The sequence below is a fragment of the Seriola lalandi genome, unplaced genomic scaffold (genome assembly GCF_002814215.2).
Source record: "Seriola lalandi dorsalis isolate HSWRI2012SDOR001 ecotype SW California unplaced genomic scaffold, Sedor1 jcf7180002054762, whole genome shotgun sequence".
In the NCBI taxonomy this organism is placed as follows: Eukaryota; Metazoa; Chordata; class Actinopteri; order Carangiformes; family Carangidae; genus Seriola; species Seriola lalandi.
In genome coordinates this window covers 77,933-102,366 of record NW_019525315.1, presented here as the reverse complement: position 1 = coordinate 102,366, position 24,434 = coordinate 77,933, and the positions used below count along the sequence as shown (strand labels likewise).

Here is a 24,434-nt window from a genome sequence, read left to right as displayed (position 1 = left end):
ACTGATAGCTTTTTGTTTGCCATAACTGCCCCACTTATATTTCCACAGACCTAGTCCTGCATTGACTGACTGCCTGCCTGGGAGTAATGCAGATAGCCTAGCAGTGCGTAGCACATAATCGCCACCATCTTTTAGCCTTTAACAATGCTGTTGAAATCAGCTCAATGGTGACATCTTCGCAGCTGTCAAGGATGTCAATATATATTTTGTGCAAGTCAAGGCAGAACTTAAGTTAATTTGCATGCATCAAAATGAGAGCCACGTGATAATTGACACCAATTAACCAACAAGAAGCGTTTTCCTTCCAAGCCACGTTGGACATGTTGCTATTTATTCTCAGCGATCATTTGTGCCTTAACTAATGACTGAGATACGCACCAACACATGAAACTGACAAACCTGGTTGTGTTGAGATCTTTCACTACTGTGCATATTGACTGAGCCACTCTTACTTCCAACAGTCAAACAACAAGCCATTTGAAAACTACCGATACTTCATAAAAGAAATCTACAATACACAGCACTCAAGAGCCTGTCATAAACAATTATGTGGCAATTTGCAATGAAATAAAGGTTGAAAGATCAGTGTGAAGAACACAAATTCAAAGTGTCATATTAAAGAAGTTAGTGGTTCAGGAGAAAAGATGAGTGAATATGGTCATTGCCGACAAAGTTGGAGCTTGATGGCTCTCAAGTTGTGACAGGTAATTACTCACGCTAAGCGGTCGCTACAAACAGAAGAGACGCTCATATTTGATGAATGATTCACATGTATTTTAATTTCGTCTGTCCTTTGACCTCCGGGGCTGGCTAATGTCTTTTGGGTCACACTCACACACAGACACTGCCGCCTTCACTCGCTCCGAAACACACACACACACACACACACACACACACACACACACACACACACACACACACACACACACACACACATTAGGAGAGAGGGCTACAGGGAGTCACAGTTAATGGGATTACCCCAGCAGTCCTGAGCCATCCCTAACCTCACCTCCAGGTCCCACTGTGGCAATCAGAGGCATCAGCATCCTTAACGCATCATGGAGAGTGCTTGTGATACCACGCCGTGGGGACCTCTGCTCTCTAACCTCTTAACACAGCAGCACTCTAACTTAAGTGACCTCTGCTGCTTTATAGAGCTACCCCCAGAGGAGACCTAAAGGCAGCATCCACCGGGTCACAGTATAAGACACCATTAACCCGAAACCTCTAGGTTGGACTCAGTATGTTTAAAAATCTCTCTTCCGGCAATCACAGCGGCATCAACACCTTGTTGGCTGACCCTGTCACACAGCAGTCCAGATACTTGATCTTTAATGTGAGGGTCACATCTCTAATGGATCTGTACTTGTGCGTCTGTGATACGTGTAGCTGAAAATAAAAAAGAAATGCTAATTCTTATGCTGCTTTGATACTGAAAACACGGGAACAGGTACACATTCCTTCCTATCCACACTCCCAACACGATTACTTAGAAATGAAGCGGAAAATGGAAGCGATTTATTAACGAGACATTAGAGGCACTTTTAATAACCTTCCCATCCTGCTCAGCGGGGAGCTGCGGATTACACCACACAGGTTTCGGTGACACCAGAAAGGAAGTCCCCCGCCGGGTGTGTGAAGAGCGCAGAGGGACACAATACCCAGCCTGGGGTTCTCACATCCCGCTCTGGGCCCTCACCCCAGGGGGAAGGACAATGGGTTAAAAAGGCATGAATGTCCTGCCTATCCAGGATATAATGTAGGTGGCTGCCACTGGGTCTGAATGGCCTGACAGAGCAGCGGAGGGAGAGGCACAAAGAGCCCATAATAAAAGAGATTCCTCGGGTCAGTAAAGCATTGCATTCACTTTGGCCTCCACAGCTCACAGCCTCTCCTCTCACATTCACCTTTAGTCTAAACTGCAACAGCTAGCTATAGAATATATTTAAAATAGCAAATATAGCTGAGAAGTGTAAGTGTTGTTCTATAAATCTAAGTTAAAAAAAATAATAATAATTTCACTACTTTCAAAGCTACTATTTATCTCTTTTTTAGTGGAGGGAAGGGAAATTGGTTCAAAAACATTGATGCTACTGCTGATGGTGTTTTGCCGTGACTATAATAAGAAGTGGCAGAAGTTGTACTGGTACAAATTGTACGTGATAATTTTAGTAGGAAATGTAAGGTGTTCATCTGAGCTTGTTTGAGTGCACTTAAGAAAAAGGGATCCAGTTTAAAAGGAAAAGCGTCACTCCCACTACAAGTAGTGGAAGGATTAGAGGAATTCCACAGTATCAAGTGACATATGTTCGTGCAGAAGTGTGAGAAATCAACAGCTTGATGATTTCCTTTTAAACGCCTGCGTCGAAACCAAAAAATTATGCAATATGTTCAGGTTAACTTAAATAGTCAGAAAGCGCATTGATTGATATTTTATGTATAAAAAAGGAAAGAAAAGAATAGAAAGAAAAAAAAACACTTATCCAATATCTGCATGCGTCTCCATTGACTACATCGAGTGAATAACCATTAAAGTGCGTAACCATTGTCCAAGTCACAGGCTGGGACAATCAGATAATGCAAGAAGACAAGGGATGATGCCCACACAGACACATGCCTTTACTGCACCCTTAATCTAATTAAAGTAAATAAACTTATAACTGATCTCCTCTGTGACAAAACACTGCTGAGGAAGCTAATTTGCTTCCTTGTTGTGGCTCCAGAAACAGATAATACTGTTTTATTACACAAAGGTCACCAGGGAAATTAACTTCTGGGCCAGCAAATAAAAGAAAGGCCCGGCACTCAGAATAACAAGTACATACTGATTACATTCAATCATGGGAGTCCCAGTTGGATAGGACGCTGACCTTTCTGCTGTCTTGTCAGGAAATAAGATATGTAAACGCAGGATGGACCACTTACACAGGCCCGTCTCTATGTTGTATTGTGGTAACAATCTAGCAAGGCAGCCACCACAAGGCAGATTGTGCAAGTTATCCGTTGGAAAGAAGTTTAATTTTAACAGTTGAATAGAAATTCATGGGTTTTTTTCAGACCCAAAGAGCACTAAATTGGATTAAGAGCACACCACTGAATCCACAATGAGTGAACAAAAAAAGTTTCAGTTTCTTTGTCTCCTATTTAATACAGCCAAAGTCTCAGGGTATTATTACCCTCCATTAAATTGATAAGACAGCTCCAGTTTCTTCTGCTTATGTGTGATAATTTACCATAAATCGACAAACTAGCAATCATTCGATGATTATCTTCATTAATTTCTGGTATTATTTATTTCAGTTTCTGAAACAAACAACAAACTGGATGTTTCTTTTATTGTACACTTTCATTTAATTTTGTCCCTCTCCTGCTGGTGCAGTTAGTCACTGTCTCGCTCTTTCTCCATGATTGATGTTTACAGGTCATAGCAATACTCTTAACTCATTAGTTAGAAAGGGAAAGATGGGAGCACTTGCTGGAGTGAGATATTGCAGAGGAACAGAGGGAGCTATTTCAATGGGGAGACAGAGAAACTTAGCATCAGTGTGATAATAGCCCCTGAACTATTGCATGTTTCAATCAATGGAGACAGAAGTAAATAAAAACCAGAGGGGAAGATTCACCGGGATCGATCCCAGCTCAACACAGACCTTGCTGACAATCTATGGTCTGGGCCAGTAATGCTCCCAGTCATCCACAAAATCAATGAAACTCATCCTTTCAATAGCATCCAATTATTAGCACAAAGTAAAGGCAGCCTTCCACAATAAATCAGAAAACTTTATTGAAAAGGGAAACAGACAAGATAAATGCTAATTGGAATGTGAATAATGTGCAATACTAAAAACAATACTATTAAAACAGTCAACTAGAATTTCCAACTTGGGTTTTTTTCTCATGGCATGAACAAAATACTTATATAGGAGTTTATGCCACCTAAATGATTTCCAATAATATGGCTCTTTTAAGGACTAAGTTTTAGTATTTAAAAACTTAGTTTCCATAGATTTTAAACAACATTAATTTCATGCTCATTGGTTTATAAGCTTCAAAATACAGAAATGAAGCCCATATGAAACATGTACTTGCAGTTTGGCAAGATGCAGAGAGGAGATATTAAGGGGCTGGTTCACCCAAATTACCATTTCTTTAACCAAAAACATATCTGTAGTTGTCAGATAGTTTGGATTTATTTGTACAGGTTGTCGTATATCCATCTTTGCATCCCTGTCGCCTTTAAATTACATTTATATACTACAAAAAATATGTAATGCCACAGAATATCATGCAGAAACATTCATTATTGTTTATTATTGAGTCAGTAAGACAGAAAAAATATCCCCCGGTGTTATTAAACTTTTAATGGTTCTGTTTAAGCACTCATAATACTAAGTTAGAGAAAGATCATGGTCTTGGTTTCAGTATAGAAAAACACAGATTTGAAGTGCAAGACATTGTTTTGGGAGGGAGAGGCTGGTGTTGATTTTTAACCATTATCTTTGAAAATACATTTAGTTTCATTATATTGGGGAGACTGCTGAAATCTCAAAGAGGGGAATCTCAAAAATCAGACAGATAAAAGCCAAACTATCTACCTAACTGGAGAGGTTGCTATAGAGATGTGATACAGGATGTTTTTGGTATTTTAGTGAACTGATCCTTTAATAATCCTTCCCTACTTCTCTCATATGTGGTCAAATGATCTATGGGTTTTGTCATTTCATGAGCTGTACCAACAAACTGAGATGAATATTGAAATAAATCTTTACCACTGAGGAAGAAAATGATCATTTTATAATTTAGGTGAAATGCCCCTTTAAGCTTGATACCATGACCAGCCGTATGTGTCCTGCCTCTCAGGACAGTTAGAGGTTTGTTTTTTTTTTTTTGCACTTGCTCAGTGTGGTTTACATTAGATGAGGGGATATCCAATGTTCCCCTCTGCTGCCCCCCGAGTAATAACCATTAATTTCCCATCATAGTTTGTGTTAATTAAAAAAGCTACAGGTTTAATTGCCGTTAAATGTAATGATGTTAGATCTCATGTTCATGTGTTCAGCTCCACCCATCAGCAGCTCGTCACTCAGACTCGCTGGATTTAATCAGATAGAGAAGGAAGACTTGTCTCTAATTATCTGCTCCGCTTCATCATTTAATCTTACTAAAACAGCTCCTCACATGTGCTGCAGCCTCAACTTATAATATATCTTTGCTATGATGCGCATTGATCAAACATCGCCATAAAGCGTTCTGCCAATGCAATTATTTGATTACGTGTGCTTTAATGTGTGTATTCAGAACCACTGTTCATTTCTTGAGTATATTTGATAATGTCTTTGTTGTTTTTCATCTTTTCTCAGAGAAACAAACCTCAAATGCAAAGTGAAGTGAAAAAAAATCCATTCAATTAGTGTAGACTCAATATAAACACGATTTGTGTGTCACCCTCTGCTTCATTTTACTATATCAACATAAAATCAACCACATTTGGGGCACAGAGGGGACAGTATCGTGTAAAATGAATGAGTGCACAATTGGATTTTAGGAGGTGAATTCACACCAAAAAAAAGTGTCCTCAGTGGAATCAGCTCACTTCCAAATTTTTATGTCAGAGAATTTATGAAAGAGTGTATGACATTAGTCTAATTATCACTTGTTTCACAGTTAACATCATCATGATCAGGGACTACAAAATGCTAAACTCCCGTGTAAGAGCTATCACAAGTCATCTTACTGTAACGAATTTTGGTAAATGAGCTGTAAATTTTTTTTGTGGCTTTGATGCTGACCCATACACATAAAGTATTACAGGTATTAAAAAACAATTATGTCCTATTCTTCCAAAATAGCCTCCCAGTGCTATGTACTGCATTGTAATTTAGTCTGTGCCGCGACAGAGCACAAAACCAGCTGTTGTGCAATAGTACACTAAACAGGCCTGCTCCTGTAGCGAGTGTGGGAGGATCATGGGTATTACTGTGCTAATTTATGAGCCTTCTCCAAATGTCATAAATCTGCTCTGCTCAACAGCTCATCAACACCACTGCTGTTATAGAACAGAACCTGGTAACTGCGCACACATGATCAATCAACTCCTCTTCATCCAAAAATACTTTTGGGTGGTGTCACCATTCATAACAGAAAGCTACTGGAGGGTTGTCAATCCTCTGTTTCTCAGTCGCTCAAATAGTTTATATCAGTGAGAGACATTACAATACTTGCTTCAAAAGTCAGTTCCTAAATGAATGGATAAATGATACAGAAAGAGCCAAGTGCCACATGTATAATGCATGCATGCATGTATGATGCTGCATATGTGCATACATGTGCACGTACGGTATATGCGCATTTCTTGTAGTTACCGGATTATATGGCTAAACATGACAGCTCTGCAGTATTTGATGTCTAGATATCCAAACATCCCCAGCCCCCTCAACCATCTCATATCAAGGGTGTGGGCTTCTTTCACTGCATTGTTGGATGAAGTCCTGGTAGAACACACTTGCTTGAAGCATGGAGGGGAAGAAAATCTGATTAAACAATTAGTGTCAATTAGCCCCGACCAAATCATTCTACAAACAATTGGTCTCTAGTGCCCGGCTTAATTACAGGCGACTTTCAGCTCCTTATCATGAGCCATGTCGCCCGTGATTCATGTCCGACTCACGCCTGTCCCTCAAGCACCATCAATTATCCACCAGTAAACAAATCCACCGGGCAAAAAAAAAAAAAAAAAAAGAAAGAAAAAAAAAACACAGCTTCAGGTCTCAGGCCTGATTAGCATGCCTCCATGTATTCTCATCAGCTGCTGTGCAACTACAAGTGATCAAAGCAGGGATGTGATGAGTTGAACAGTTCACTGATAAAAGGATAAAATGAGATGATGATCAGGATAAAAAAAAAAAGGTGTCAAAGTCTTGATTTGAGTTAAAGTCACAACAGGAATTGTCCTGATTCTGCAGGAAACTGCACCAGACTGAAGCTCAACTGCAAGCACATGAATTAAAATATACCACCCTGTATTTATACTGTGCCCTCATACAACATGAGTGATTCATTTGATGCCAGTCTCTGGAGAGAGTTTACAGTGATGACAAGGATTTTTTTTTTAAAGTTTGATCATGTAAACACAAAGGCATACAGGCAACAACCACATCTCACAACGTGAGGTCAGAGCCCTTGATTTCAACACACTAACACACACACACACCAAACATACACAATGCAGAAAACGTATGAAGGGGAGCGACAGTAGGCGCGATGACATGTTAAATTACCCTGGTGATGTATAGCTTAATGAACCCCTTGTGTTGATCACGCTCCACATTAATCAACAGCCATGAACAGATTCCCTTATTTTCTCAATGCTGCCTTGATAAACTGCAATTTCATTTAACCTTGGACAGCAACTTTAATAGCTTCCACAGGACAACTGTCAATACTTCCCTGGGTATACAGTGATTAAATTGCAAGGCGAGAAGTGTGTCCCAGCTTCCTCCTCATGCTCATCCTGTGTCTCCCTCTCTTCAACCCCCTCCACCCCTGCCCCCTCCCCCTTTTCTTCAAATCACAATTTGTACTTTCTTACTTGCACAGTCTGCATTTAAAAAGCCAAAGTCAAAACTGACATTTTGGGACTCTGCTATGCAATCACCGGCATAACCTGTTACTGTTTGTTGTGGCTTTACTTTGAAACACGAATTCATTCGTCACTTCAGAAACTCACTGTTACATGATATTATTGTATTTTTATTAGAATAACCTGTTGATCCTTTTGGATTCTTCTGTTTTTTTTTGTGATTTTACTCATTCACATTCTAAAAACTGAGTATCAGTATCTTTTTCCCAGTTGTATCCTGTTGTTTGTGTGCTGTTGAACGTAACGCTCCACTTTAAAACTTTCACATGATGTATCAAGTATAGTCTAAATAATTATTTCGAAGACATGAGGTGAGCAGTCTCAGAGGATAATATTGCCATCACTTTTTTTTTTTCTTCTGAATTTCCTTGTTGTCCATGAGCTCAATGGACAGGACAAAACAAGATGGTGACAGGCAGTGACCTGAGCCCTGTCATAATGATTTTCTGTGATATCCTCCACCCTTGTCAATTTAGCATAAATTATCAGCCATGAAAGGCCTGCTGGCTGATTAAAACCAATTGTCTGGGTAGGGAAGGACAAGGCAACCTCTTTATTGTATGATAAACTAAGTTAATGGAAGAAGACAATCTCCCCTCTGGGAAATCGGACTGACTCTTAATTAAAGCATTGTATTTTCTCTGCTGGATAGAAGGACCTTTCTATTCCAACATACACTAGAATGTAACTTTAAAGATAATGCGATATATAAACAGCATGTCCGGATCGGGGGGAAAAAAATATACAAAGTTATTCTTCCTATGTGAATATCTGACAAGAGAAGTGGAAAGTGCAGCTTGCAAATGTCATCAACACCAATCCCTCTCAACAAATAATGCGACTGTGTGTTTTAACAGATTTGTTTATCAAAAACACATGCATGACACTTGGTAATTACACTTGATCTCAAAGCACATTATCACCTTTGGGGAATATGTTTCATTATCACATCCGCAGCTGAAAAGATTTCAAGTTGTGTGCCACATGTTAAGCATGTTGTTGTTATGCAGCTTCATCTGCTCTCAGGGAACAATACAAGTTTGCCTTACTCTTGTGCTCCTCGGATGACATAACAGAAAAGCAAACATTTCTCTGTCCTGCGCCTCTCGTTGGCTTCCTCCACCCACACTTGAGAGGTGACAGCCGTACACCCGGACTTCCATTATTATCCAACACAGCAAGAATGCCTCCAGGAGGATAATTACTGAAACTTGAAGAGCCAGGGCTAATCCTAAGTACTTCACTTTGTATGACTGCCTCGCCCGCCTGTCTCTTAGACTGCCGCTCACACTGACAAAGTGCAATGTTGGGCTCAGTGAAAGTCAATAAGACGACCTCACGGCCCACAGATGTAGAAGTCGAGGCAAATGGCGGCAAAATGCACTGTTATCTCTGTTTATCATACACAGCCTGCGTTTGAAACACTGTAATCTATCACCTCAGCCAAGCAAACGAGTGGCACGGGAAATACAGATCACAACATCCAACGACGCTATCCAACATATTCCCAAATAAATTATTCAACTTGGTTTATTTTCACAATAGACACACAGTCTTATGGTGAGAGAAGAGCAAACAACCCAGACAGACTGTGGTGGGCTCTAACGCTAGCAGGAGAGCACTGAGAGCCACTATATAACCTGAACTATAAAGTCCTGGCCAGAGAACGTCACTGCTGCTGCCGTCATCCGTGTTTTGACTGACAAGTGCTGAGACGGATCATTAGCACCCTGTCTTGACATATTTGCGTGACAAGACCCATCACATGAGACCCACTGCAATTCTGAGGATGTTCGTTATTTAACATACAATTATCTTAATACAGGGAGGCAAATTATGCCCATTCAAATTACCATTTACATGGTTTCCATGTAAACCAGCAACATGGCAACTGTGAACAAAGAAGCCAGCGCCCAGGGTTGTTCAATACAAAAAGCAATTTTAAAGAGCTGGACATGTTGATTCTATGATTTTATTTTATGTGAATGTGATGCATATAAAAATCTTTTACCCACTGCTGGTGATTAACTGCTTCTCGTTTTCATTTTTGTTTTTTGTTGCAAACAGCCTCAACCTGAAAAGCAAAAAGAAAGTTTTTTGGCTGCTCTTTCCATTCATCCCAGGAGGAACCATAGGCTCCCGTCCTGCCAGACAAAGCCAGGAACAGCTGGCTGATCGATACCCGACAAAAGCTCAGAGGTTAGAGCAGTCAAAAGATTGTTAACTAGCCATTTTATTTGCCAGACATTTATATCATTGTTTATGGTTCAGTGCACCCCTTCAGTGCGGGCCATGCTGCACACCTGTGCTTGGAACACTTTCAGGGCCTCTTCACCCTCTTTTCATGACCTCATGGGCGAAGGAAAAAAAGACACCAAGTCTCCAAGCTAGATAAAATACTGAGATAGATAGATAAATACATTCAAAAATAGATAGATGGATGTAGGTTTTACAAAAAGCATTAATGCGTGTATGTTTTAGAGTGAGTGCAACATGCAACGATGGCAGCGCAGGGTGGGATGGGCCTGTATATGTGCGCATTCCTGCATATGCGTGTGTATTTGTTTGTGTGTGTGTGTGTGTGAATATGAGTGTTGGTGAACCATGCATCCCAGCCGGTAACACATGGCTCTGCTGCCACTGCTCTCTGGCTCGTGTTGTGAGTGTCCCTGCAGGCTGGCAGGGAAGGGGAGACCCTCTCTGTGGCTCACCCAGGCGGAGAGGGGCTTCCTGCACATCTTTTGTCACACCATTTGGGCCCTTGTGTCTGTGGCTGCCCTGCTCCGGACCCACTTGGCAGCTCACCGTGCAGACGGACATCTGCTCTTTCCAACCTCCTGGTGAATAGAGAAAACAACAACCAACAGACCCTGCTCTCTTACTCTCTGCTCTGCATACTTTACTGCATACAGTTACACAGTGCCTGCTACCACAGTATCTATCTATCTATCTATCTATCTATCTATCTATCTATCTATCTGTCTCTTCTTTATAATATAATAACAGTGCACTAAATTTCCTCAAGGATAATCTGTAATAGTCTGTAATTGTTATCAATTAATACCAGCGTTTTAATAATGTACCCTATATCTTTCTATTTTAAAAATAACTGTGCAGAAAAATGGAGTAATTATTATGACTATATGCTGCCTGAGCCACAGCAGTCTTCTAATTGCTGTGGACAGACACAAGTGATTACCTTCGGTTTTCCTCCAGCAAAATCTTTGATAAGGAGGCCTTCAGATTATCGAGCTGCTTTGTAAATCTCCACACTAAAGTATAGGCTAGTTCTGTGTCTCTGGCTTGACTCCTTTTTCTCCCGGTTCTCTAAGCGGAGTGATTCTGGAGCACGCAATATTGAACACACTTTGTTCGTGCTCAGCGGCCCAGAATAACTCGGTCATTATGGTGGCGAAAGGGACAGGTTTTGAGTTTGATTTCATGATGGTAATATGGCCCATGTGTGTAGGAGAAGAAAGCCTTCAATAGGGACATCTGTTCAATGCGGCTTACAGTTACAGCCGCGCGATAAGAACAACCTGTGCACACCATATGAACTAGGACCAACCCTCTAGCTGCTGAACGCAACAGGCAACAAAAGAGGGTTTTTTTTTGTTTTTTTTTGTTTTTGTTTTTTTGGAGAAGTAGTACGTTAGGAATAAATTAGACAATCCGATTTTGAAAGCACACGTGGATTAAATATCTCTTGAATCTCTGGTGGCTTCAGCAGCAAGATGTTTCCTGTCGGGGAGTTATCACACTGACCTCTGACATCAGTCTTGCTGGTATGATCACTTGGTAATTTGTCATCAGCGGAACAACATGTCCCCTGTAGCTGAAGCCCATACCTTGCTTTCCAAATGCGTAAAATCACTATCATAATAGCATGAGTGACCATGCCCTCTGAGAGCCAGAAGAAAGGGGAAAAGCAGTTTCACCACACATATTTATGCCGAAATATAAACTAAAATAGATTGTAAATAACAACAATAATTATATGTGTATCTTTATACAACCGTTGTGAGTGTATGTGCATGTAGGGGAAACAGGGGTCGGTGGGAATTTCCAAAGTTAATCCTGACTGAATTGCCAGTGTAACATTTCTCTGGCATGGTCCACAGTCTCAGCGGCTGCAGGAGATGTGCTGTTGTATTCTGCTGAGAGCAAACGTCGGGGGTCAATCAATGCACTGCGGAGCGGAGGAGCACGGTATGTAGGTTTTATTCTCGCCATTATACTTTGTCACATTTTATTCGCCCTTTAAACACTGTTACATAATGTTCGCAGCCTGTTATGATTTTTCGATAGCTGGTGTGATTGGTTAGTTTGACGGAAATAAAATAATGAACGAGCGACGACCAGATCGATACAGTTTCTTTCTTATCTGCAACGTCAATAAGCCAAGTGGACTTGTGTGTGGATGTGTGTGTGTGTACGTGTATGTGTGTGTGTGTGTGTGTGTGTGTGTGTGTGTGTTTCTGGAGGGGTTTTTCCCCCCCGATTATCTAAAATCTTTCCTTGCTTTAATATAAATTTATGGCTTATCCTGATTTCTAATTTTCCCCTAAAATAATTAAATCGACGCCTGATGCGTTAATTTGAGAACAAGCAGAATAACTTCAAATAAAGATAGTTAATTACCCGTTTGGTACATGTCAGTAAATTGTTAAAAATGGTTTCTATATTGGTAACTATTGTGAAATGGACATGTGAAACACATGTGCTATCAGAATAATAATTAAGATAACTGCATGTCCGTGTTGCTGCACCTGTTTCAGAGTTTGTTTTTTGACTGTGCAACATTTTGGCTGTTATATCTTTTTTTTTTTTTTACAGCTGAAGGTAAAGCGATGTAAATTAATCCAAAAAGCTGTTGTCCAATCCTAGAAACACAAGAATTAATCAGATAGTCCATCGATCACGCTGTGTAATAAAGGAAGCGACATGGGTTAGGCAGATGATGTGATGAATAATCCCTGGTCGTTTTAATTAACTTTTCCCTGTCCTGTAATGACCAAGCTGGTCAACAGACCCGGTCAATAAGCATGTTAATATCAAACAAATAAAACTGCGGATGATTAAAAACCTCCTGCGTTATTAAATTTGAAATTCAAATGAAATTTATGCTTCCAGTGCAGACTGCATGCTAATAGCGCCCACAGAGAGTCCCAGGGTTCAACACACGTTTTTGCCTACAAGTTCTTATTATGTAACAGGAGCTTCCTCTATAGATTTAACAAATGTCAGTGGGCAAAGTGATGAGCCTATTCAATATAACCAGCTTATCATTTTATTTTCAGCCTGACACAGAGTGCAATCACTTACATTCATAAATAATCCCACTTATAACGTGAGGCACCAACATTATCTATATTGCCAATAACCCCTCCGAGAAAATTCCACATTTTTGAATTTTGTAATTTTGAGGCTGAAAATGTTCCAAGGTTAACCACATCAGCCCCTCATCCCCTGTTTTACACTAAATAACAAAATGAATCATCCTGCTGCGGAATGCTGCACCATCTACCAGTTTTAATCAAAACTGTCAAGATAATTGAACACAATTACAGTAATGTGAAAGTTGGAGACGGTGTAATATAGGTCCACGACTAGAACAATGCAGCCTTTTTATCTTGTGTAATAGTTTGTGTATATTAACTCTTATGAGGTGAAAAGATTTAAAAACCCAGCGGGGTAAATTAAGTCAGAGCCAGAGTAAGTTTCTGATGAGCAAAATGCAAAATGCAAAATGCAAAAAAAAATTAGAAAGAAAGAAAGAAAACATGGAATAAAACACAAAAAGGTGAAGTACTGCACTGAACCTGTAAACACACACACATGCAGAGGGTGAGGTTCAGCTGACCCACTTAAACTTTATTCACGTTTATATTTGGTGGAAAAGAGTTTACATGAAACTTTTTCGCTTGAGATAATTTCGTGTGTGGTAAGGAGCATTTGAATGATCTGAAAATGTAAAAAAAAAAAAAAAAAAACGTGATAAAAAAGTGAATGTTTTGTTTTTGTTAGTGGTGCAGTCATACTTTACCAAGCTTTTTTTTTATTTATTATTATTACCATTATTATTATTTACCTACCACCAGCTATAGCACCAGACACAGGTCATCATCCCTCTTCCCTCAAATTTATGGAATGTGATGTTCTGTAAAATTTCAATAAAGTGGCCCCCTAATTCCTCCTTCCTAATTCACTCTCATTTAACTTTACCTTCCTTCCGCTGTCTTTTATTATGGAGGGGGCGGTGGGTGGAGGAGGGTGGAGAGCTGTCTGAGGCGCTCTATTGATGACCTCACGGTAGTGTGTGGCAGTGCGGCGGGACAGAGCCGCTGATTGGTCGCCCGTGTCACAGCGGCACTTCAAAGCCGGAGAGGAGCCTACAATTGTGGAAGAATGGGCGGAACACATCATTGTATTGCACACCTCTAAAAAAAACAGTGCTCTGATTCATAAATATAAAAAGATCCTCTGAGGAGGGCAGTGTTTTTGTGTGATGGCAACTTCACTTCTAGGGGTGAGTCTAAAGGACTTTCTTACTGGTTTAATTAGTTCTTGTCATTGTCCGGTGGAGGGGGATTAAACTTACAGCCGGCCGCAAAGTAACAGCAAAGCCAGTGCGCTGCTTATATTTTCAGCAAGCGGTTCGTATGAGAAGGCTGAGGCTGTGTAGACGCGATAGAAGTTCCTACTGGTGCTCAAAACACGCATGTTTTTCTTCGTGTCTTGTCTGGCATGCGATTGTGAGCGCTGTGTGTCGCATTTCAGTTGTCTGCTTTCTGTTTGTCCAGGTAGGAAGTGATAATAATCTAATGTAATGATTTCCAGACTTAAAAAAAGAAAGAAGAAATCAAAGCCATATCTTATTAGACAACTGTTTAAACTGCTCCTACTTCTGTGTCGAGCTGAAATGCTGCATTAAAATATAGCTATGGAATGAACCCGTTCAACTTGTTGTTCAACTGATCTGTCACTTACAGCTTTTCTTGTCCTTTCAGGAGGAGCCGAGGTTAGGATCGACTCCTTTAGCCATGTTAGCTGCAACATGTAACAAAATAGGGAGTCCGAGCCCTTCACCGTCCACTATTTCGGATAATTCCTCTTCATTTGGAAAAGGCTTCCACCCGTGGAAAAGAGCCGCTGCGAGCAGCTGCAGCCTCGGATCCGGCCTGTCCGGTTTCGGGGTGTCCCGTAATGGATCCGGCATCTCGGACTCTTTCGGCACCAACAGCTCCACGGGATCCAGTGCTTTTTCCCTCACGTCTGGTAGCTCGTCTAGTTCACACTTTGGAAACGACTATTCTGTGTTCCAAGCCTCCGTTTCGAGCAGCTCCCAAGAGTCCAGCCACCAGCCGGTTTTCATCTCCAAGGTGCACACCTCAGTGGACAGTTTGCAGGGCATCTATCCGAGGATGAGCGTGGCGCATCCCTACGAGTCCTGGTTCAAATCGTCTCATCCCGGCATCCCCACAGGAGAGGTCGGGACCACCGGAGCCTCTGCGTGGTGGGATGTGGGAGCGGGATGGATTGATGTTCAAAACCCTAATGGAGCAGCACTACAAACGTCCTTACATTCCGGTGGACTCCAGACCTCCTTGCACTCTCCTCTGGGCGGATATAATTCTGATTACTCGAGTTTAAGTCACTCTGCTTTCAGTACAAGTCCCTCTCCACACCTGTTGACAACCGGCCAGCACCTGATGGACGGTTTCAAGCCGGTGTTAAGCTCATATCCGGACACAAGCCCCTCTCCATTAACCGGGGCAGGGGGGACTATGCTCTCCGGGGGTCCACCTGCATCTTTAGCGGGGTCTCCGAGGTCATCTGCCCGCCGGTACTCGGGCAGAGCCACCTGCGACTGTCCAAACTGCCAGGAGGCGGAGAGACTGGGACCGGCGGGCGCCAGCCTGCGGAGAAAGGGTCTCCACAGCTGTCACATCCCCGGCTGTGGGAAGGTTTACGGGAAAACGTCGCACCTAAAGGCGCATTTGAGGTGGCACACCGGCGAGAGGCCGTTTGTGTGCAACTGGCTCTTTTGCGGGAAGAGGTTCACGCGCTCCGACGAGCTCCAGCGACACTTACGCACACACACCGGGGAGAAAAGATTCGCCTGTCCGGTGTGCAACAAGAGATTTATGCGGAGCGATCACCTGAGTAAACATGTAAAAACTCACAGCGCCGGAGGATCCGCCGGCTCTGGCTCCGGGGGCAGCGGAGGGAAGAGGGGGAGCGATACCGACAGCGAGCACAGCGCGCCGGGAAGCCCTCCGTGCCATTCCCCCGACCTGTTGCACCCACCTGAGTCAACCCAGGGAGTAGGCATGAACGGCCTCTAAAACTCCTACTCAGTGAAGTAAAAACTGTACAACAGCAAAGTGTCGTGGAGGAGTTGTCCGAGAGGACATGAAAGTGGACATACTTTGGTGTATGCCAAATGTTTCATCCTGAGTGTTGTCATTTAATGAGAAAATAGGCCTATGCGTTTCTTTGACTTTTTCCAAGTGTTTAAGACTACTAATTGCATAATTTCATAGCTGTACCATCAGAAACTTCTCATTAATACATATGCGGTGTGAAAGTGTAAACAAGTTATCGTGGGCACACTGGGACAGGGCACAACTCAAACTTTTTTTGCAGCCTGATCCTGACAACTCTTGATGTTTTATTTCCCAGGGTATGAGACACAAAAGATAGAAAACACTGCTGTGAAAAAATTAGGGCCTGCAAAGTTGTGTTACTGCTGTCATTCATATTGTTCAAAACCAAACTCTGGCACTTTATTATCGAGCAGGAGAAATTGTTTTTGTCCCCGTGGATGGACTGCTCGGTAGGGACAAATAGCCTACCTGTAGAGTATGGTAAGATATGGGATGGGGTGGTTTTTCATTATATATCTGTCTGATCCCATCAACCGTTTGATAATGGAGGAGCAGTTGTAGGTTTATATCACATATTGCTATTCACTCCACAGCCTACAGTTTGTGCTCCAAGTTTGTAAGTAGGCCAGTCGAGGTCACTTCACTTCGCTGCAAAATGTGTTGTATATAATGAGAAATGTAGGTTAGAATAATTACAGCCCAATGTAAAGGTGAGTAATGTATTTGTCCAGGAGACGATTTTGTATAGGTATTTCTAGTTGTATATGGACTCTAGTAAATATTTGAAAATATACGGAAATGTACTTGGATTTTTCTTTGACATGATATGAAATGTATTGTGGGGAGTTATATTTAACCACGAGTTTTCTTGTATTTAGGGGTCTATCATTAGGCGCACTTTGAATTTATTTGTAAGGTTTTGAAATCATTTACTGTTTACCCACTCATTTAATTTAAGTAAGCATGTTGTAAAGTGATTTTAATTTTACAATGATATTTTTTTTCTCTCCGAGAATGGCTTTTTATGTAAGCCACTCAATAAAGTCAGTATGAATTCAGAAGCAGTTGATCGACTCAGTTTGTTTGATTGTTGAGTCGATAAAATCTATTTTTCACCGGCAGACCAGAAAGTTTGCAATCATAGTTGCCTAGAATTTATCATTTTATATTATATGATATTATGTATTTTCTTTCACTAATGTGAGATATTGTAGATACTGAGTTTCATGATTTCCGTGTACAGCTGGTTTTTACAGGTTCTCCAGGCCAAGGTGGGAAAAGGGGCCTGTAGCAACATCAGGGCCTAACCCAGAAATTAATTTACATTTCAATCATAGAATTGCGCAATTAAATAGGGCATCTGTTAAATAAAAAAGAAAAAAAGGAAAAAGGACAAAGTCAGTGTTTTAGGAATTTAAATTCAGGTAAATCACATTATTCTCGCCATATGTCTGTTTTCTTATTAAGCGTGAAAATGAAACCTCAAACTTCTCTGAGGCCGAAGTGACCACAGATCAAACTACACGCGTTAACTGCTTTATTCATCTTTCATTACTGTGTGGTAAATATCACTTAGGTCACGGTCTTTTAAAAGGAACATACTACAATTTAAATTTTTGATTCTGATTTTATCTTTTTTTTTTCTTTTTTTTTGGTTACAAAATTAAGAAAAAAAACTTTATCTTGAAGTGCTTATCTTTGTGATCAAACTTGGATGCGCTCACCGGACATTCTTCTAAAACACACTCGATTTTTGTTCAGTTTAAATTGTGCTGTTAATAAATGCGGAGCGGGTTTGTTTTAATATCTTAATGCTTATATTATTGACAACAGTTTATAAATATTTAAATATAGTGAAATAAACACAATTTAACAAAAACGGATTTTGTGGCGAGGAGTCCTGTTCCCTCTTAGGCTGGGCTCAGTCTGACTTGATCTGAAGTTATAGATTAAATAACTTTCCAATTATTGAAATTCAAAATAATCATTAGGTTATAAACTTTTAGAAACTACAACATATTTACATGTATACATTTATTTTATAGCAAATGGTTTATCTTTATTATCTCTTTTACGTTTTTTAAACAGGCTACCTGGACAGAGGTCACACACTTAGGTTATTTTCCTTTTATGGAAGCAACTCGGATTTTGTATTTTCTGTCACGCACATTTGATAATAGAGATAACCCAGGTTTATCCTATTTTAAATTATTCCCCACTTGTTTCTGGGGTTTTAGCACATCACATTTCCGCATGCAGTCATACGTGGTAGCGTGCCTTCTGCGGAGCCATGGATCATTTGAACTGCGTTAGAAAAAAAAGATCTTAAGATCATAAGATCTTTTTATTATCTGTTATATTTTTCATGTCTACAATGTCCAGTGTTTTCTGTTCCATGAGCTCTCAGTGAGGAAGAAACTAAAAGCCAGTATCTTTCAAACTTCTGTTCGTCTGCTTTTCACACACAGCTCTGTAGCGCCATCTAGCGCTTTCCTCTTTCAACCAACAGCAATTTAAAGCCCGACGTTGAACCACTTATCCTGAGCAGCTTGTGGTTTGGGGATCTGGTATGGGGTTTCATAGAAAGCTCATTCTGAATTATTTTAGCAAGAATCTTTATACTTTTAACTGTTTGTTTAGACCAAAAAGTTTGATTTCAACAGGAGCAAAACACATGAGACTATTCCGGGTGTCTGTTTCAATATGATCAGATATGTGCATTAATAAGGGGAATATAAGTTGATCACAAGTGACTGGTTGTTTTGAATCACACTTGAATTATGGATGACAAGGAGACAAAAGTGCAACAAGTCTGACTTCGATGTGTGTCAGTTAGGACTGATGGACAGTCTGGAGACATTAGAACTTCTACATTTAGCTACTCTGCTGTCTCTGCGTTACAACTTACATTCAAATGAAAGATTTAAGGCCTTCAAGGTGTGTCACTCACCCTCTAGCCCTCCAGTGCCGAGGATGACTCATTTAGTAGCAGTACATTAGGACATCTCAAATCCCCATGACGGTACAGTGAACATTTAGTTGCCTTAATTTCCTTCTTAAACAAACTACTATATACGATTGCAGACACATGTGCACATACCTGCTCAGACAGATGAAGTTCTACCTTTATAGCCTGCTCTCCCGCCTGCTCTCCTCTGTTCATACTTTGTCTGCGATGGTGGAGTCAAGCACAAAATGCTGCAGGGACAACAGTCAAAGTTAAAGGTGAAACCAAATCAAGTTTGTGAGGGGGAAGTGAAAGAGAAGAGCAGATGGCCTTTGAAGAAATTCTGCGTCTGCTGGGTCAGTGAAGCCCTTTGCCGTGGGAGACTGGGTTAAAGAGACATTTAGTGCAGTTAATGGTCGAAGGCAGATTCCTCTTTTCAGATCAAAAGCCCCTTGAAGAAAATCAGTTTTCAATATTCATAAAAATACTAATGAATTACAAACAGAGATTAAGGTCAAAGGTTTTGTAGTTGGGTGCCTTGTGTACTTAAGGCAACTTAGAGGCTTTATGTTGTTTTTGCTGTGCTCTGACTAGATGTTTTGCTTGCATTTATTGTTATAAAGGGACAAAAGAAAAAGACTGCTCACCGCTCTCACAAGAAAAAGGACTGAGGGGAAAACATGTATACTTAGCTATATTGCCAAGTTTTCTTTTCATCATAAGGTTTGACTTATTAGCTTTCTTTGTTTATTTCACACTGGTTTATTTTAGACATAAAAAAGGAAAACATTGTTTAATTCAAGGAAAAAGTAAACCAGCAACATACCACAGAACTATAACCTGCTATTAAAATGTGTGAAGTAATATATGTTTTACATTTAAGACTTGAACATTTGAGAAAAAAAACAAAATTTTCTGTCAAAAACACTCAAGACACTGGCTCAACACATGACTAAAATATAAAGAGCCAAAAAGTAATCATTAAATATGGACAGAGTCATTTTGGCCCGGTGTCTCAGAGTGCAGCTTTGTGTTGTCATGTTATTAGCACCTTTGCAGACTGTTGCAGCGTCACCTGGTCCTCAGAGGAATGTCCCGTCGCTGTCCTCATTTGAATTAAACTGGCCTTAGAAGAGGAAGGGCATGGACGCCAGGAGGATGAGCTGCCAACTGTGGATGAAGGCCACAGTAACAGCTACTGTGGGAGCCCACAGCGTGTTGGCAGCCAACCCAGCTGCAAGGCAGTCACCTAGAAAACAGGAAAGAGAAATAATATCATATACTCTGCATGTATCAGTGATTTTGAGGTTGCATTCTGTTTAATAAAATCTAAGACGGATCAGAGTCTTGACTGAGTCCACATGGAAAAACCAGCTGCTATTGATATGAAAAGATATATTGGGTTTTCTAGTTCAACCAGCAAATCATAGTGTTGTGGTAACACCTCTCACCGATTACGCATCTGTGGCCAATTTTGTGGTTAAAACCCCCAACCACACTGTCATTGTCATCAAACCGACCAATCTCCTGGGAAAGGCAATTTGACAAGGTTCAGAGTTTAGTCAAAATAATTAACAGTAATTGCTGTAACACTGACAGGGGTGCCCTTATACAATGCTTTCAGCAATTTACATCCATTTACGTCATGGGTGGTGTTTCACCTGTCTAAGTGAGTGGAATACGCACAGATTCAACCTCAATGTGAAAAGCTCTGCGGGTTTGCTATACTAGTGATCTCAGTTTAATGGCTTCATTGCATCAATGTCTAAAAACTCAGTGAGTTCAAGTTCAGTACAGAATGAAAATGATCTATTTTTCTACCTGACAACAAACTTCTGAGGGAACATCTTCATCGAAAGGGAGGCAAATATGTATTTTTGTCCTGTGAAATCAGTGTAAATGCCCTTAAATGGCTTGAGGCTGTTTGAAACTCACGTAAACCACAATAAGCACGACTTGAGATTAAAAGAAATTATCACATTTAATGCAGCACAAATGTGCTATAAAGACTGCTTCAGAGAAGACATCGAGTAATTGACACTCATGATGAAGATTCAAGCCAGCAGGTAAGGCCTGAACCTTCATCCTGGTGAAGGTGAAGGAGATGGGTTAAGGTTAGGGGTTTTTTTTTCTAACAAAATGTCTAAACCTTCACAAATAGGTTTACTGAAACTTCCCTAGCACAATGACACAGACAAACAAGAAACGCCATACGGCTGTACATACTGAAAGATTTGTGACATCAAATTAGATGATTTATCTATTAGTAAATCCACTGACTGACTTTTTGCCAACAATTTTGATAATCGCTGAATCATTTAAGTCAATTTTCAAGCAGAAAATGTCAAACATTTGATGGTTAAAGTTTTTCAAATGTGCAGATTTGCTGCTTTTGACAACTGAAGGCATCATCTTGGTCTCTGAGAAACTGTGATAGACAATCTTCACCATCTTCTGATGTTTTAGACCCAGTGATTGATTGAGTTCTCATGAAAATAATTAGCAGATTCATTGATAGTGAATACAATCCTTTAGTTGCAGCCATAATCACTACAGCAGAATTACACTGAAATGCTATTGCTGCATAATAACAGAGAAGCAGATTCCCTGTTGACCATCAAAAAGCTTCATCGCTGCTGAACATGAGCTTGTTTGCCTTTTAATACCTATTGACGTGTATTTCATCAGCTCATACTTACAGTAGTACACCGAGTTTTACACAGCTCTGTTTTGGTCTTTTAAAACAACCATATATTCACCAGTGTTTTAATCACGACCTCTGCTTCTACTTACTGGTTGGATTGGTGAAAATCAAAAACAGACAAATACAACCTCAGCCCACTCTCTGGTTTAGGAATAATAAAATAAAATAAACCACTGACATGTCTGCACAAGTGAACAGTGGAGAAATGGCTCCACCAAGTGACACAAAAATGTAAGGCTACGACACCAACTCAAACTCATTATCTACAAAATATCAACTTCTCAGAGAAACAGTTATTCTAACTGTTGTAATGTATTTCCTTATTCAGGGGGTTTAGTACTTTGTTCAGTGGCTTTGTATAAAAGATTACATTAACTCTTAACTTTATTAGAAACTTGACAATCAGCCTAATTTGAGAAATGTAAATGTTTTCATACTATAAAACAACAACTGTAAATGGAAGATTTATTGAAAATGAAAGATCTGGTGAGGGAGGAAAGACTTGGTTAATGTTGCTGCAAAAACAAAAGACATCTGTAAAATTCAATGCATAGTGCACCCACAGAAATATTATTTTCAGGATAAAGAGAAGTAAAACTATGTAAGGGGGACAATTGCAATGTGAATATTTAGGAGCTGATTGTTAAAGTATAAAGACAAATAGCAAAGGCCTCATTCCAATCATCTGCAAAATATGAACATGTTTCACTGTTTATATTTAGTGATCTTCTTATTCACAGGCAACATACAGAACATACAGTAACAGCACAATAATGCAAGTTCAAGCAGGTCATTTGTACTTACATTGTTGCTTTCAAACATACCAATGAATCATGACAAACTTACTATTAGTAAAAGACCTTTCGCATGTTTTCATTTGTCGTAGAAATAAAAAAAAAAAAACACTAACAATGGCTCTATTCTATTCAAATGTCCCAGTAATCCATGACAGTGTGACAGGGATTCAGCATGCACAACACCAGGACCCTGAAACTGACGCAGCTAAATAGAATTCAACCATCAAAAACCTTTATTATGTGGCCTACACCTCCACTTTTCCTGCTCTGACATGTAAAATTTATTTTGTGAGAAAAGCCTAATGTGTTAAAGGATGAGTCTGGCGTTACTCAATATTTTTCTTCTTTGTTTTGTCAACAAATCCCATAAGACTGAAGCCAAAAAGATGTTAATTTCTCTTTCAATACTTTCTTATTTATCTTATCTACTTTTTAAAAAAAGCCTCAGTAAATTCCAAAAGAGCTAAGCAATGTAGTTTTAGGCAAATGTTACTGAAGACAGGAGTAAATTACTACACTGATGTGTTTTTCTGTGTTAATGGCACAGAGGAATAAGCTATATCAAGCTCTGGATACACACACAACACTTGTGAGTACAAATCAATTCATTGTTAGTTTTGGACTTTTCATGGGATTTGTGGAAAATAAGAAAAATAGTGAATATTACACGATCCTGTGACATCTTCATTCTCAAAACAGCCACAAGAGAGCAGAGTTTTCTCACAGATGTACACTATCTTTTGTTTCAGATACTTGCTACAGAGTGATCAGACTCTGCGCTGATAATGAAATTACTGCAACTGTGTTCTGGTGGAATGTGAGAAGTACTCAGGTTTTGTCTATTTCATGTTAACTCAAGTTAACAACATCATGCATGCATGGGAAATTTGGCTACAAAACAAAAGCAGTAAACATAACTGTAATTTAATGGGTTTTTGATGCTCAATCAGATAGTTTACAAAATACTTTCACTTCTGCACTAGGGGATGTGAATTAGTCATGCTAAAGTCCAGACTGTTGCAGCCACTGACCATATTCGCTACATGAAAATTCATAATCTACTCAAGAGTGCTTAGTTGCATTCCTTGAGAACAACTGCCTTTGGATGCCAGGGCTTTCATCCAAAGACCACAACAGCTCTGAAGGGACATTTCAACCTTAGCAAGGATATTCATCAACAAAGATAACAGTAATACAAACAACAAGCTTCTCCCAAAGGGATATTTGGAGCTAGAACTTTTCATACACTTTGGCATGCAACTGTTGCACTTAAGGGTTCAGCTGTAAGCTATCAAAAATTGTGATCTCCTGTTATATATTTTTTCTAATATGATGTAGCTAACAGTCTCAATTAGTGATCTATTCTGGCACTCATCACAGTTAATTTGTGTAACGTATTCAGTGAGATAACATGACTTTTTGTCCTTGATGAGATTAAGATCTGTTAACCTCTCAGTTCATGTTGGCTTTCATCTACACTCACTCAAAACAGCAGTGATAATAATGACACAGTAAAAATCAATAAATCCCAAGAAACTCTATATACTGAGTATCAGCTGAATGGCTGTGAAATAATAAGAGGAGGAAGTACTGACATTACGCTTGGCCTTCTTTTGTTAATTTACCACAACAATTAGCTATATAAACACCTGCTTTAGGTTTCCAAATTCCGCCAACGCTGTGTGGACTGCAGACGCTGCGTCAGTGTAAATACATTTAATGTATCATCTATCTTTAGTCTAAAATACTAACTGTGTGGATTAACCTTGTTGCTCGTGTCTCCTCAGTGAGTCAGCCCGCAGCCTTCACCAGTGTGTGACGGCATGTTATTGTAGCCTTTCAAAATGTTAGCATGCTTATCACCGACCTCTGGCTCCTGTCGAAACTACAGGTATCGCTTAGTTTCAGGTGTTCGTGCGTAAACAGAGCGGTGCATTGTGGGTGTTGTAGTTACTAA

The 24,434-nt window shown here is 40.1% G+C and overlaps 1 protein-coding gene and 1 long non-coding RNA gene across 3 annotated transcripts; one reads left to right on the top strand and one right to left on the bottom strand.

The window, feature by feature from the left end:
- The first annotated feature begins 13,918 nt into the window (after positions 1-13,918).
- sp8b (sp8 transcription factor b) lies at positions 13,919-17,093 on the top strand. Of its 2 annotated transcripts, none has more exons than XM_023424936.2 (2): positions 13,919-14,168; positions 14,650-17,093. In XM_023424936.2, the coding sequence occupies exons 1-2, from the start codon at positions 14,148-14,150 to the stop codon at positions 15,985-15,987; spliced, it is 1,359 nt and encodes a 452-aa protein (XP_023280704.1). In that variant the 5' UTR covers positions 13,919-14,147; the 3' UTR covers positions 15,988-17,093. The 2 variants fall into 2 exon arrangements, with proteins under 2 accessions (XP_023280704.1, XP_023280703.1); XM_023424935.2 differs by lacking the exon at positions 13,919-14,168 and adding an exon at positions 14,183-14,442.
- Positions 17,094-19,714: 2,621 nt separating this feature from the next.
- On the bottom strand, positions 19,715-24,418 carry LOC147818031 (uncharacterized). Its single transcript, XR_015438377.1, has 2 exons — positions 24,243-24,418; positions 19,715-20,225 (listed from the first exon to the last, which is right to left on the bottom strand). It is a non-coding gene; the product is annotated as an uncharacterized LOC147818031 (long non-coding RNA).
- Positions 24,419-24,434: the final 16 nt, after the last annotated feature.